This window comes from Oreochromis niloticus, linkage group LG3 (assembly GCF_001858045.2).
Source record: "Oreochromis niloticus isolate F11D_XX linkage group LG3, O_niloticus_UMD_NMBU, whole genome shotgun sequence".
NCBI lineage: Eukaryota > Metazoa > Chordata > Actinopteri > Cichliformes > Cichlidae > Oreochromis > Oreochromis niloticus.
In genome coordinates, this window is record NC_031967.2 from 8,411,572 (window position 1) to 8,426,220 (window position 14,649).

A 14,649-nucleotide genomic window follows, 5' to 3' on the forward strand; every position below is an offset into this window, starting at 1 on the left:
TTTAGTTATCTATGAAGTTTGAGTAAAAAGCCGAGAAGACATCTTGTTATGAATCACGCCTATCCGCACATAAGAGATTCACCACTCACTGAGCGCGTCTCGTCCAATGAACTCTCGCGATAGTTTGAAGCACATGGCCGCCCGCAGTGTTTACAACTCGTAATGAGATGGTGAAGGGAAACAAAGTCCCGAAGCAGAAAGACGTCGATTAGTTTTGTGTGTTCGGTCCTTTTCTCCGGCTTTTGGTGAAACTCTGATTCCGCGGTTTTTGCTTTTCGGCCAAACCGCGAACACAACTAAAGGCCAGGCAAGCCACAACACAGGTATATAGCATCAGATTGCTAACGTAGGCTAATGCTAACTTGGGCTAAAGTGTGCGCTCCGATGTGAAGGGACGCTCAATAAGAAGCTAAAGCAAATTTCGCTAATTGATTTATTTGCCAGAATCATTCACTATGCATAATAGCAACCGGGCGTGTAGGAAGTAATATGTACCACTCAAGCTTTAACTTGACCAAATAGACGTGAATGCTAGTTTGGTGAGGCAGCTGGCAGTCACGACTAGCCACAGGTGTGTGCTGTGAGGCAGTGACGTGCTCCTCTCACAGCAGCTGCACGTTCACTTTATCGTCAGTCTGACTTAACGGTTTTTTCCTGGTTTTCGTGAACGTGCTCTCATGCTCTTCCGTTGTTTTGACGGGCTCATTGTTGGTCTCGCTTTTCTCGTCTTCATGTTTTCTCTACTCACTGTTTCCTAGGCTGGTGGGTGCTGTGATGTCCTCGTACCCCAACAGACTCAAACATCCACACTGCAGGAGGAAGCACTACCCCAGTAGCACCTACCTCACCCACGTCTGACAGCCGACCGCTGGACACCGGGCGCTTGAAAGCTGGGTGGAGGGCTTCACGGGAGAGAGAGGGGGAGGTAAACAAAGATGTCAGACTCTGCGGGAGGTGGTGAAAGTGGAGGTGGTGCAGGGCAGGACTCCGAAGCAGATAATGAACCCCCTCAACAGCCTCCACCTTTACTGCCTGGAGGTGCAGGGGAGATCTCAAAGGAAGGGGCTTCGCCATCTGCCAAGAGGCTGAGGATGATTGAGGAGGATGTGGGGCAGGATCAGGTTGTGGAGCCTGTTCAGAGGCATGAAGAAACACCAACACAGCCTAGCTCGTTGCAGGGAAGGCCAGCCCAAAGAGCAGAAGGTACAGGATTGTTTCTGTTTTAATTCAAGCTAATATGCATATATTAATATAGATTAAGATTACAGTTGACCTGTGTTTAATCTGGCTTCTGTTGCCAGGAGCAGGAGACCTGCTGCAGTGTGAGGAGGGAGGTCACAGTGGGAAAGGGGTAGTAGTCGTCGGGGAAGAAGGAGAATACCATCAAAATGGAGAAGAAGGGCCAAAACCAGAGGAGGAACACAACGATGATGGATCTGCAGAAAGCCCCGGTGACGGACAACAGTACGTGGAAGAAAAAAAGGTTTAAATGTAGAGCAAGTTTGCGATATTTAGGCAGAGTTGACATACAAGATGTGCATTCATAAAATTGCAGAAACTGCTAGAAGAGATCCGAGAAGCTTCTTCAGTTCTAGGGTCAAATGGTGGCGAGTCCCAGATTTAAGCCCTGTGGGAGTGTCCCCCGAGAGGGACAAAAGGACCCCCTGTTGATCCTCTACCTAATCATTTTCACACCTTGGCTCATGCCATTAGGTAGAGGATCAACAGGGGGTCCTTTTGTCCCTCTCGGGGGGATACTCCCACAGGGCTTAAATCTGGGACTCTCCACCATTTGACCCTAGAACTGAAGAAGCTTCTCGGATGAGAGGTGAAAAGTCTTCAAGCAACTTAAAGAAGTCCAGACGCTTTTCTTTCTAAGCTCTTTAGACCATTGGCTAATGACTTTTCAATCAAAAGAATCAACCAGTGAGTGTGCAGTTTCACGGTCTAGACACAATCTCATCTGGCCTTTTGCACCCAAGATGGCGACAGTGGAAACGCTCATCTTGTGGCTTCAGTGCAGGACTTCAAAAACCAGCAGGTAGCTTCACAATAGCTGTCTTTGTGAACAACAGGTGGGCGGGGCTTCTGTACTCACAGCCAGAGCTGCGTCCCTGAAATGACCACAACAGTGGTATTCCCTGTCATACAAGTCGCAAGAGTAGAAGAACCTCTCTGAAACGGAGCATTTAGAACAGTGTTTGTTTAACACTGTTTTTTCTTCATGCTATGAAAAACATAGGGTCATACTGTGATACATGAAATCTCCGACTAGGTGTTTGTTTGTCCCCCAACTCCTTCTAGGTGACCCGGAGCTGAGTAACCAAACTTATATCTTGGGCCTCTGAAGGTTCTTATCTGTATTGGACATTATAACAACATCATGTTGCCTAGTAACTACATTAAAATTATCTGCCTAGTCACCAAAATCCTTTGCATAAAACATCAAACAAGAATTTAAGGTGACAGGATGTATTGCATGTGTCAGGTATGGTCCTCCCATACTCCAGAGGCATGCATGTGGGGTTAATCGGTCATTCTAAATAAGGTGAGACTCTGTGCATGAACGAGTTTCAGTCTCTCTGTGGTGGAAGCACAACCTGTCTTGGTTGTAACCTCTAGTCCTATGTGAGCCATGATAGGCTCCAGCCCTCAACTATATAAGCAGTGCAGAACTTGGTTGAGTGGATAGACGCCATGTACCGATGGGAAGTTCTAAAACGATTAACAGTCTAATCAATGCAGTCAACATGTGTTTGAAGCTTTAAGTTTATCAGTGACAGTGAGAGTGTCGTGTGTAATGATGTGTTGTTAGATGTTGATAAGTGCTTTTTTTAATTGACACTCATGTTTAAGTGGGGCAGCTAAAAGCACCAGAGCATTAACTGATTCATCATTTTGAGACTGTCAGTCATCATTATGCTAAAATTTGGAGAAAATGACCCAGGATGAAAAATAATGTAGTCAACTAATAGGAATCTAATTAACAATCAGCTGTAGTGGCACTGTGTGTAAATGAAGCAGCTTATTACTTGGAAGTTTCCACTGTGTTTTATATACAGAGCATGTTTGTCTGAGGCTGGGGACTTCATTGGATGATGTGTGCCTAAAATAGCAATGAGCTTTTAAATGGTCTTCAATTATAAACCTTTAAGTGCTCATCTGTTAATAAATGTGAGATATAGCTTTTAGTGAGCTTGTTGGGAGCCCCTCTTTGACCAAGGACGTCCTTGTCTCTCTGTCTCCAGGCTCAGCTTAGATTTTACCCAGAACCCTCAAATGCTGACTGGTTCCTGGACCGAGTACTCCAACCTGCCGGAGAACTACCTGAAAGGCTGCAAATGGTAAATTCTTTTTTATATATTAAGAAAACATTGCGAGGGGCATATTCATGGTTATTACATATTGGGCTTAGACACAAAAACAAGGCGACTAAGGGTTTGAAATGGATACTGTGTGCATCTGCAGGGAGGCTGAGAGGTAGGTAGCACTGGGGTGCCACTATATTTGAGTTTTGCCGATGGACTTCGAGTTCTCAGAAAGGCATCAGATCAACGTGAGGTTCCATCATTGTTTGCATGAGCACAATAGCTGCTGCTACAACCACACTGCCCAGTAATGTCACGCCTGAAATCACTGGTTGTTTCCAATGGGCAGAGTACTGGTATGTAGTCTGGGCAGAACAGTATGCAGGCTGACACTGTGAGCCTGAGCTTTGACCAAATAAGACAGCTAGGTGCAATATTATTTATGATTTTATAGGTAAGCAGTAGGATTTTGAAATCAATGTGATATTTAATTGGAATTTGATGACCCTGATCAAGGCCACAAACCGAAATGCGTTGGTCAGTTATTAAAGTTGTTCATCTTCCCTTAAGTGTTGCTGGAGTTCCTGCATTGTGAATTCTATCATCCTGTCCATGCACCTTGGAAGTAGGTGAGGTTGTGGCAGAAATTTTTGCTGATATTTAATTGGAAGTCAGTGGAGGCCAGAGAGGATTGGGTTAATAGACTCAAACCTACCAGTACCAGTTAGAAGGTTAGCCGCAGCGTTTTGAGTGAATTGCAATCTATGAAGAAGGGCAGAATGAAGCCCAGTGTATGGGGAGTTGCAATAGTCTAACCTGGATGTGACTAAGGCATGGATAAGCTTTTCTAGATCCTCACGTGGTAAGTATGGCTTGGCTTTAGAGATTAAACGAAGTTGATAAAAACAAGATTCAATAACAGAGGACACATGCTTCAAATCATATCACAGATGTCCATGGTCACCATGACGTCTGCTTTTGGGTAGTGAGGAGCCAGTGATGCAGACAGTTGCAGTGTACACGCAGTTAGTAGCAATTTGCGAATCACAAGGTAGCAAACAATACTCATCCTCCGTTTCTGACACTAACGAGGACTATAATTTACAAAGCAAATGTTGTTTTTTTGTTTTGTTTTTTCCAGCCCGTTTTGAATCAACTCTGTGGTGTTAAGATTAACACACATGAACGATAAACCAGAGATGGAGCCTCTAAAATCATAGCAAAAGTGTTTACTAAGTTTCCAGGTCAGTGGAGTTGATGCATCATTTTGTCATAGCGTTGTCAACATTTTGACTTGTTTTTGCAATGAGAGGGGGGCTGCTGGCCCACTCAGAAGTATACAGGTTTAACCTTTTACCCCTGTAGAGCCTTCAGGGGTAAAGAGGCTCTACAGCGGTCCAGTGAAGCTTTGTTTTGGGTTGGTTTTTTTTGTTTTTTTAACTCTTTTCAGAAATGAGCCGATTTTGTCAGATTTCAGGTCTGCTTATCGAACACAAGGACTGGGAAGTTAGTGAGGGTGGTGTCTGCCTATACAGTTGTCAAAGCACATCTTTATTGTGATATACTGAGGGGTCAAAACACGTCATTGTGGGTACGGGGAGGTCACATGTTTATGGGGGAAAGAGTTAATGAACTTCCACATCTGCTTTACCTTTCTGACCCAGAAAAGGTCAGTTTTCTTTAATTAATGCTATAAATACAGTTTTCTGTGTATGAGCTGTTTACATGCTGGAGTGCAGCTGCATATATTTTAGTATTATATGTGTGTTTTGTGTTTTGTTACTTTAACATGCACACAAACCCAGCCCGAGTACTTGTTGTTCTAGTCTTTAATGAACTGTCATCCCTTCTCTTCCTCTTACCTAGGGCTCCTGATGGTTCTTGTATCCTGACAAACAGTGCAGACAATGTCCTCCGAGTTTACAACATCCCTCCAGAGATTTACAGCTACAACTGGGACTTGCTTCCTGAAATGGTGAGTACACAAATAGCTTGCCATCGGGGGCCGGACAGACGACGGGAAATGAGAAAACAACAAACAAATGTTAGAGCGAATATTCATTATTTTATGGATTTAAATTCAGTTAAAAGATGAACGCAGCTGTAAAGACACCTTTATTTGTAAAGGTCAGCAGTCTCAGTCAAATCTGGAGCTTCCCTGTTTACGATGTTTGTGAAGGTTATTACTAAACGTCAGTTTTGCTTTTTGTTACAGTAAACAAAAATCCTTTAAGACCGTCTGCCTGAGAAACGCGTTAGTGAAGATTAATCTGTGGGAATAAAATGGACTTTGTGTTTTGGTCGGGGCGAAATGTCAAGTAGTGAGCCAATCTTTTAATTGTATTACAAGCTGGTTTGATTGGGATCACTGAACAAAAATAATTGAAATATAATCCATTTTCTCTAGTTGAAATCTCGCAGCCTTTGTAATGAGAGGAGAAGATTGACTGGTGATTGCTCTGTTTCTCGCATGCTTCCACTGGCTTTTGAAATTGAATTTCTCTGGGTAGCCTCCTATTTAGTGTCAGCCTCAGAGCTGATGGATCCAGCCAGTGCCTTTGGCCTACATTTCTTAATGCAGGAGGTCTCAGTCCCTGTGTTACTGACCGTCTGTCTTTTATTCTCTGCTAGAGTCCAGTGCTGCGGATGGCAGAAGGAGACACCATCTACGACTACTGCTGGTACCCCAAGATGAACTCTTTGGAGCCGGACACGTGCTTGTGAGCTGAACCTGGTCTTTTTCAAACCGTTCCCTAAGCCTCTCGTTTCAAGTCCACCTTGGAGACGGTGAAATGTGTATACACTGAAAAAAGCACCGGGTTGTGTTTTGTGTCAGTTTCTAATCTCGGGTGGTTGGATCGGGTTCCTGGTGAATTTGTCGGCTTTTCTTTGTGCTGTGGTGTGTCTAATAGACTGTCTGAATACAGAAGATTTTGTTGTAGTCTTGTGTCTCATTCTTTGATCCCAGAGGTATGTGCAGCGGTTGTGGAAGCTGGCTGCCTGCAAGGAGGGAAGCTGTAAAAGCTTTCTGATGTCTCTCATTACGAGTGAAGAGTTGGCCTGCGTCTCGTCCGCCTCGTCGCAATCCGCTCGCCTGTTTGAGGCCCACAGTGCGATTCGGCCCGCTAACAGCACTCCTGAGTCCAGACAACACCTGAAGGGCTGAATTCCTGACTCGAGGCTTTGCTTTTCATCTCGTTCTCCTCTTTTGTGTGTGTAGAAGCGTGCGCTCTAGCAAGTATGTGGTAATTATGACATCACTGAGTGTTGGTGTGTGTGCTGTGAAGGAAAGTTAGCATCAGCAGCATCCAGCCGTCGCTGTGAAGGCTGCTTATCGTCTGCGGTGAGAGAAGTAAGGCTGTGCTAATGAGCCGAGGTCAGGTTGCCAGCAGTTTTCGTAGTGTGTAACCCTTCAGCCCCAACTCCCCCAACTCCCATCATCCTTCAGTCAGACCCTCGAGCAGTTGAGCGGATCAAGGCCCAGAACTGGCACCGACATCCTCACATCGTACAGCTTTCACCATGTAAGTGGAGGAGGGTGAGGGTCTGGAGCTGGACAAACCAAAATCATCAACAAAAGTCTCGCGGGCACTGAAGCGCTCGAGTCGTGTCTATATTCCAAATGCTGATGAGAGCTGACAGCAAACACTCGTGATTGTCTTTAGATCGTTGGCATCTATCAAACAGGAGCTCCTGCAGGGCGCAGTCAGGTGGTCGGACAGAGTATGCCGACTGACTGTAGCAGTCAGATAAAAGATTGCGGTTGTGACGATTAAAAGAAAACATCTAGCAAAGCAGGAGAGCCATGTCTCCTGCTTACCCTTTCTCTCCCTCTTTTCACATCGCTGTTTTGTTTCTCAGTGCTCCCTCTGCGCTCCTTGAACTATCTGCCTGCCAAAAGCCGTGTGTTGTTGATGCCCCTCCTGTAGAGAGGGAATAAGGGCCCCTGTTATGGCTCGGTTAAGTTGCGCTGAGTTCTAGGCATGGCTCCAAGCTAGCAGCAGTCTAGCATTATAATTGGGCATTTCCCTGCTCTGGAATAAAGCCGCGGCTCACAGGGGCCATAACAGAACACGGCAGCAGCGGCGGGGGCTAATTTCCTTTGTCTAATTGAGCGGCAGTGATGTTTCAGCATTTGTTCAGCGCTCAATAATTAGAGTTAAAAAGGCATGGCTCAGTCTTTGGCCCTGATTCGGATCAATAAGAATGTGCTGCGGTCTTGTCTTCATAATGAGGCGAAGCATGGAGCTGTATGTTTGTTTTGCAGTACATGTTAGTAAGAAAAGCAGAAGTAGATGACGGTTTTTCATAAACCGTTCCCTCCGTTAGCTCAGTTCATCTCATTCATTTCTAAATCATTCATTCATATTTATTTATTTTGACCTCCTCTTCTTCAGTCTAGCCAGCAGTAGCCGTGACAACCCCGTCCATGTGTGGGATGCATTTTACGGAGAGGTGCGAGCCAGCTTCCGACCCTACAATCACCTGGACGAGCTGACGGCAGCTCACTCGCTGTGCTTCTCTCCAGATGGCGCGCAGCTCTACTGCGGGTTTGACAAAATGGTCAGGGTCTTCCACACCGAGCGCCCGGGCAGAGACTGTGAGGAGCGACCCACAATAGGTCAGTCATCAACGTCTCATCAACTTTCACCTTGAAGCTTGTCGATGAGCTTTCCTCAATCGGGTGACGTAAAACCCATTTAACATCTTTTCGTTTCACTTCATCAGTCGTTACAGAAAATGAGGCCAAACACAAATATGTGTATCACTTCTTTCTACGCGTTTTCGGCTGCTACATTTCAACCACAAATTGAGTTTCTTTTTTTCATTAAAATATTAGAAGCTGGCCTCCTGCTCACAGTTGGTGTGATTGTGTTTATTGCTTTCTTCTTGTGTGAGGTTTTACAGCAGTTAACGACTGTACTGAAAACAAGGATATTAAATTGAAGTACCCTCAGGGATACTGGTACCACATTTGAGAAACACTGCTTTAAGGTTACACCCTTGTGCTGTAAACACATTGTTCCTTTACAGCAGTGAAGTCCTGCTGTCAGAGTGACTGAAGAAGTGTCAGTTTGCAGTGAGATACTGACTTTCTGATAATACTGTTAACAGCAGCGTCATTTTTAACGCATTCTGTGTTGGATGTTTTGCTGATTGTGAGCAAAAACTTAAATGTAGCTATAAAAAAAAAAAAGTGTTCACAAGAAATGTCTTGATGCATGCTCGATCATCCAGGCAAGTAAATCCTAAAAGGTTGATTCTGTTCATCTGGATGAAGCGTTTTCAGTGGGAGAGGTTTGGTCACTCATCCAAGTGGCTGCTTCAGTCTCAGCTGACTGCAGGTTTCCCCAACCTTATAAACTTCATTTGCATAATAACTGAAACTAACACCAGTGGCAAACAATGGACAGTCAGTTCCTAAATCATTATTTTCCTTATTGTCATCAGCAATGATCCATGACCATTGGTCATTGATGCAATGGCTGCAATCACAGCATTGTAAGATGGCGACAGATGTACCCTTAGGCCCCCTCCTCGATTCAGAGATGGTCTTTCCCTTTTCACGTAAATGGCCTCCTTGACTCCGCGCTCAAACCGGCGTTCCTCCCTGTCCAGGATGTGTACATCCTCATCATTGAAAGAGTGTCCACTGGCCTGTAGGTGTAAATAGACTGCAGAGTCCCGGCCTGACGAGTTTGGACAGCACAGAAGACCTAACTACTTAGCCCAGGGTTGTTTGGTTTCCCAGTTGTAGAAATCCTCCTGGCACTTAACAGCGTACACTACATTACTCTGTTTGTGTCGGGGGACCCGATCCTTGGGGTGGACTAATTTTTGGCGCACCGTGTTTTGGGGTTTGAAAGCCACAGAGACACAGTGTCTCAACTGCTCCGATACTCCTGACACATATGGGATCACTGCAGGTTTTCGCTTAGTCAGCAGTTGTCCTTCTCTCCTGGATCGGCTGGAGCTTTCTTTTGGCGCCTTCCCAGCTTTGACAAATGTCCAGCTGAGATAACCACATTCACTCAGGGCCTTCCAGATGTGCTGGTCTTCTGCCTCCCTGGCCCCTGTGTCAGTGGGGATGGTGTTCGCTCTGTGTTGTAGCGTCCTGATTTCACCCAGTTTGTGCTCCAGTGGATGATGAGAGTCAAACCTTAGATACTGATCCATATGCGTAGATTTACGGTATGCGTAGATTTACGGTACACGTCAGCTTTTAGATGTCCCCCATTACTGATGGAAATCTCACAGTCTAAGAAGGCTAATCTGTCATTTTTCATATCCTTGCTGGTGAATTTGATGTGTTGGTCCACCGAGTTAATGTGATCCATGAATTGTGGTACGTCTTGAGGTTTGATTTTCCCCCAGGTATCATCCACATACCTGAACCAATGACTTGGTGGTGTTCCAGGGTAGAATAACAAAACCCTCTTTTCCACTTCTTCCATGTACAAGTTGGCCACGATGGGTGAAACTGGGGAACCCATGTTTCTGCCTGTAGTACTGACCCTTGTATGTGAAATATGTGGATTTACGACACAGTTCACACACTTGGTCGTTTATAAGGTTGGGGAAACGTGCAGTCAGCTGAGACTTAAGAAGCCACTTGGATGAGTGACCAAACGCTTCGTCCAGATGAACAGAATCAACTTTTTGGGATTCACAAGAAATACTGTGAGAAATTGAAACCCTTAGACAGTAAACAGACGTGAAAGGGAGGATAATGTGAAGTCGGTTGTTTCTTGTTTTCAGTGAGTTGCTGTTTGACAGCTGGCTGTCACATCTCACAGGCTGAAGCCTCCTTGAACAAACTGTCAAGGAGCGTTTTTATTATGTACTTCTGACAAAAACTAAGGAGAACACAATGTTTACTGTGATGAATTTCTTTCCTCCGTCTCACATTCATATGGCATCATTTCACTGGAAGCTTTTTTTAATGTACTTAGAAGGACTTTTTCTAAATTGGCAGAGGCAGATCCAGCAAAGGCTTTAACTAACAACACCATCATCACCCTGAGATTGTAATCCGTTGGCTCTACCCTTGTCGACCTCAAAATAAGATCCTTTTCTGTGATTTCACTGGTGTAATCACTGCGAAAACTGTTGCTTTTATGGACAGACTCAGGAATGTCTGAACTGCCAAAAAGTCAACTTTGAGTCGACGAGACTGCAAATTGTGTCCTGTGAACTATAAAGTGCTGAAAGCGCTGCCAAATGCTCTCTCTTGTCCTCACCGCAGTGAAAAAGCAAGGCCAGAGTGGCATCATCTCCTGCTTTGGCTTCAGCCCTTGCCAGTCTGTTTACGCCTGTGGCTCTTACTCCCGCTGCGCTGGCCTCTACTCCTGCCAAGACGGCACCCTGCTGGCTCTGCTGCCGACCCGTCACCACGGAGGTCTCACCCATCTGCTCTTCTCCCCCGACGGCAACTACCTGTACACCGGCGGCCGCAAGGTAACGCATGAACAGACTCGCACACAGCTTCAAGCAGAGAGATACCCGAAGGTAGCAATAGCTGCCACACACATAAACCATCAGTTGGGTTTGGGTGTTAAGCAGGTAACTGCTGTTGCTTTGCAGAATATAAATACACAAGTATGATGTAAAGCTTTACATCATACTCAGTCCTCTCCTTTTAGTCCTCTTAGTATGTGTCACCAACTTCAAATGAAATATTTAAGTTAGCATCTAACATTCTCCTGCTGCAACCTGTATGCCAGCTAATCAGCTGCAGGTTAGCTCTAATCTGAAGAAATGATATCAAGGCAGTGTAAGGAAGATTAATGGTAGGTCTTAAATTTAATAGAGTTCCAATTGAAAGTAATAGCTATCAATCAAAAGTCTGATAGTACTTGTTTTATCTATGATTATCGTAAGTCTGGGAAATTAATGTACTCTGTGTCCTCCAAATGTTCCCTTTGGGAACATTTTTAACCAAAATTATCTGAGGAGCATGTCCCGCCGCGAGGTGCAGACTGTTCAAGATGCTTATGGCTCATGTTCTAGTAGTGATATCAAGTATTATCAGCTTGTTACAGTTATGCATGACAGTGACTGTGCGTGTAGCACACACAAAATCTATTGATGCAGCTAACCATGCTAGCTAGTGTAAGCTAACTTGGAAGTCTCTCTCGTGCTGACTTCTGGCTCTAAAACATTAACGCTGGCAAAAATGTTAATATTAAAGCTTCAAACCCCAAAATGACCTTAGTGTGGCTATGTTCAAATTTTATATGCAGGCTGTGAAGATAAATTCTGACGGCCTTTTGTTGTGTGGCAGTTATTTGTGATGGATAAAGTTAGCGTCCGGGCTAGGGGACGAAGGATTTCATGGAAATTCTTTTGCGTGTCTGCAGGATCCAGAAATCCTGTGCTGGGACCTAAGAGAGCCGGGAAGAGTTGTGTTTTCTCTTAAAAGGAACGTGGCCACTAATCAGCGCATCTACTTTGACCTCGATCAGTAAGTAACAGGGAAACTGCATCAGTAATCGTGTTGTATATGAGTGTGATGTGCTTCATCTCTTTTTTCTGTGTTAAAATAGCAGCAAGGATCGTCGTATTAGCTGATTCCCACTCGTGTTTCTGTTTGTGTGCGTTTAGATCTGGCAGGTACCTGCTGAGTGGAGACACGGAGGGAGTGGTGTCAGTATGGGACACCCACACAGCGCCTCCTGATGGTAATGAAGAACTACTGCAGCCTCAGCTTAGGTTCCAGGCGTACTGGGACTGCACCAACGGAGTCAGGTATGATTACTAAACCAATCTAATACAGCTCACTGACAGATTAGATTCCAGTAATGAAAACATTTAAAATATTAGACTGAAGGTGGATCATTCTCAATAATTAACATGAGAGGAAAAGTGTTAATTTACAAACAACAACAAATCTCGATCAGCTGCATTGATGTTCAGTAGAAACAAAACTGAATAAAAGCAATTAACAAAGTTTCAGCTTTTTCTAATTCACTTATGTTATGCTGTTGTTCTGTTATGCTGCTGTTTTGCTGTGTCAGGCTGTTTGGGTCATGCAGTCATTTTTCACAAACTCATAGGAGGCAAAACAAATGATCCAAAACATTCAGTGACAGAGCAGCTTTGGCTTTAGTCAAGCATGTTACTGCTTTGTGAGAGCAGAGAGTGAAAACCAGACCACAGCTTCTCAATAATTCTGGTTACTCTGGCACAAAAAACAGCTTTGATTGTGAATACTTGATTGCAGAGAATAAAGCCAATGACGTACTAAAAATTAAACGGTGACTTTTAATTAAACACAGATGGTGTAAATGTGCAGCAGTTATGTATAAAATGTGGAAAAGCCTGAGGTAATTCAGTTGTGTTTAGACTTGTGCAATAGCTGAAAGTCCAGTCATGTCATGCTAGCAGAAACAGTTTTTTGCACAGCTTATCACGCCATTATTTTCATGTGTCCCTTCCTGGATCTTCCCTCTGCCCCCCTCTGCTGCTCCGTCCTTCTCTTCTTCTTCTTCTTCTACAGTATCCATCCCTTCATGCCGCTGTTGGCAACATCCAGCGGCCAGCGGCAGTTCCCGTGGCCCGGTGACAGCGAGGGTGACTCGGCCTCTGACACGGAGGGGAGCGGCGCTGTGATGTCACAGCAAGATACTCGGCAGGACAACGTCCTGACCCTGTGGTGGGCGGGACCGCTTAGCCCCGCCGCTGAGGGGAGCCAAGACCAGAGCACTACAGCAGCAGAGGCCTGAATATCTGTCACTGCACTCAGCTGATACAAATCGAATTACACATGCCATGTGATGTTTGTTGTGCGTAAAGCTGCTTTTGGTTTGTACAAATAGACCATCAGCGGGCTGTTTGTTTGTAGTTTAACTGCCAACTTCACCAGAACTTGGAAAAAAAAGGTTAATGTCAAAGCCAAACGTTAAGAGGTTCTTTAAAGCCTTAATGCTGAGACAAGAGGTGTGTTTTCTAAGGAGACGTTAGGACATTACCATCAAATATAACCAGCCTCTTCTTAAACATTTACCTTTATTTCATTTTAGTAGAGACTGTAATTCCTGAATAAGAATACATGTGGTGGAAGTGAAATCCTCTCACTGTGTCCGTGCGTGTGTGTCTGCTGATCGCGCCTCGGCTCTCGGCCGTGTCAGTGGGAGTGTTTGTTTACGTGTGCGTGTAGCTGCGATGCTTCCCCGGAGATCTCTCACTGCTATAGTTACAGTAAGTGCCATTTGTTCAAGCTTTCGCTTTTGTAAACTGACGGGGATCTCCTGGTTTTAGCTTCTTTTTTAAAGTGCCAGACGCGCCAAGTAGCGTTGCTCCGTGCATGCCCATAAATGTATATTTTTGTAAAGCCGTGATGACGATTCTCCTTTTTTGAATGTAACTTCAAAAACAATCTGTGAAAGTCTTGTAATTAGCAGCTGCTGCTTGAAATGTGCTTTTCTTTTTGTTTTCCTCCTACTGGTTGTGGTGCTTTTGTACCTGTGCGAGTGGTGCTAGCAGCTCAGAAGACATTGTGTTTGATTAATAGCATTAATACTTGCAGCCGTTTGTCGAATGCTCGCGTTGTTACCGGGGTGCGTTTTCCTGTAGTGTCTTTGCAGGTTGGTGAGAAGCTCAGCGTGCTCCAACCAAAGCCTTGGATCTTTACACTGATTAAATCGATCACTTTTTAAAGCCTGTGTCGGTTGATTGATTTATTCATTCAGATATGTTGCTAAGCAATGGGAGCTATAATTTTGTAGCTATTATTTCTACACAGATTTGCACTCTGTTATGAATCGCGTTGGCCTTGAAGATGAGTCTGGAGACGGACGGCTCCGTGCACAACAGGGAGCTTTCTGCTGGTTTTATTCAAATGAATTAAAAGCACGTTTCCACAGATTCGCAGCCTCACTCATTTTTGCGTTTTCAGTGGAAGGCGGTTCAGAGTTGGATGCCCTGTAATAAATCCTCAATGAATGCAAGATGATGCCGCACTCGAGTCAAGAGGCAGCTCTTAAAAGCTAAAGGGACTGTTGGCTTTTGCTTGTGAGATGGAAACTATTCATAGCTTTCACCTTTCACACACACTTTCTGTGCGAGTGCGTGCACACACACTCGCACGCACCCGTGTATTTGATTGTCTGAAACCGCAGGGGCACGGCGAGCACTGAGCCAAGTTGGAGAGCTGCAGTGTTGTGTTGTGCGGGTTGCTTAGCGACCGTCTCCGCCTTGGGAGAGGAAAGTAGGCAGAAAGACGACAAGACGGAAAATTGGGGGCACATTAAAAAAAAAAAAAGGTTTTAAATAAGAGTAATAAATAATCAAGTGGTGTAGCGATTGCTGCCTGTTTGTCTGCTCTGGACCCGTCCTTATC

General features: G+C 44.8%; 1 protein-coding gene across 3 annotated transcripts; it reads left to right on the plus strand.

Annotated features, from left to right (window-relative positions):
- The first annotated feature begins 88 nt into the window (after positions 1-88).
- Positions 89-13,967, plus strand: wrap53 (WD repeat containing, antisense to TP53). Of its 3 annotated transcripts, none has more exons than XM_005462486.3 (11): positions 89-323; positions 759-1,203; positions 1,308-1,464; positions 3,249-3,344; positions 5,175-5,283; positions 5,940-6,028; positions 7,706-7,929; positions 10,555-10,766; positions 11,669-11,772; positions 11,913-12,056; positions 12,808-13,967. In XM_005462486.3, the coding sequence occupies exons 2-11, from the start codon at positions 936-938 to the stop codon at positions 13,031-13,033; spliced, it is 1,629 nt and encodes a 542-aa protein (XP_005462543.1). In that variant the 5' UTR covers positions 89-323; positions 759-935; the 3' UTR covers positions 13,034-13,967. The 3 variants fall into 3 exon arrangements, with proteins under 3 accessions (XP_005462543.1, XP_003457701.1, XP_005462542.1); XM_003457653.5 differs by having other exon boundaries at positions 90-323; positions 1,302-1,464; XM_005462485.4 differs by lacking the exon at positions 89-323 and adding an exon at positions 392-571 and having other exon boundaries at positions 1,302-1,464.
- The last annotated feature ends 682 nt before the right edge of the window (positions 13,968-14,649 follow it).

Bases quoted from the DNA above. Each gene is read 5' to 3' on its own strand.
- wrap53 (XM_003457653.5), top strand. From the start codon at position 936: ATGTCAGACTCTGCGGGAGGTGGTGAAAGTGGAGGTGGTGCAGGGCAG. The intron at 3,345-5,174 runs GTAAATTCTTTT...CCTCTTACCTAG, and splicing joins TACCTGAAAGGCTGCAAATG to GGCTCCTGATGGTTCTTGTA. The intron at 6,029-7,705 runs GTGAGCTGAACC...CCTCTTCTTCAG, and splicing joins TTGGAGCCGGACACGTGCTT to TCTAGCCAGCAGTAGCCGTG.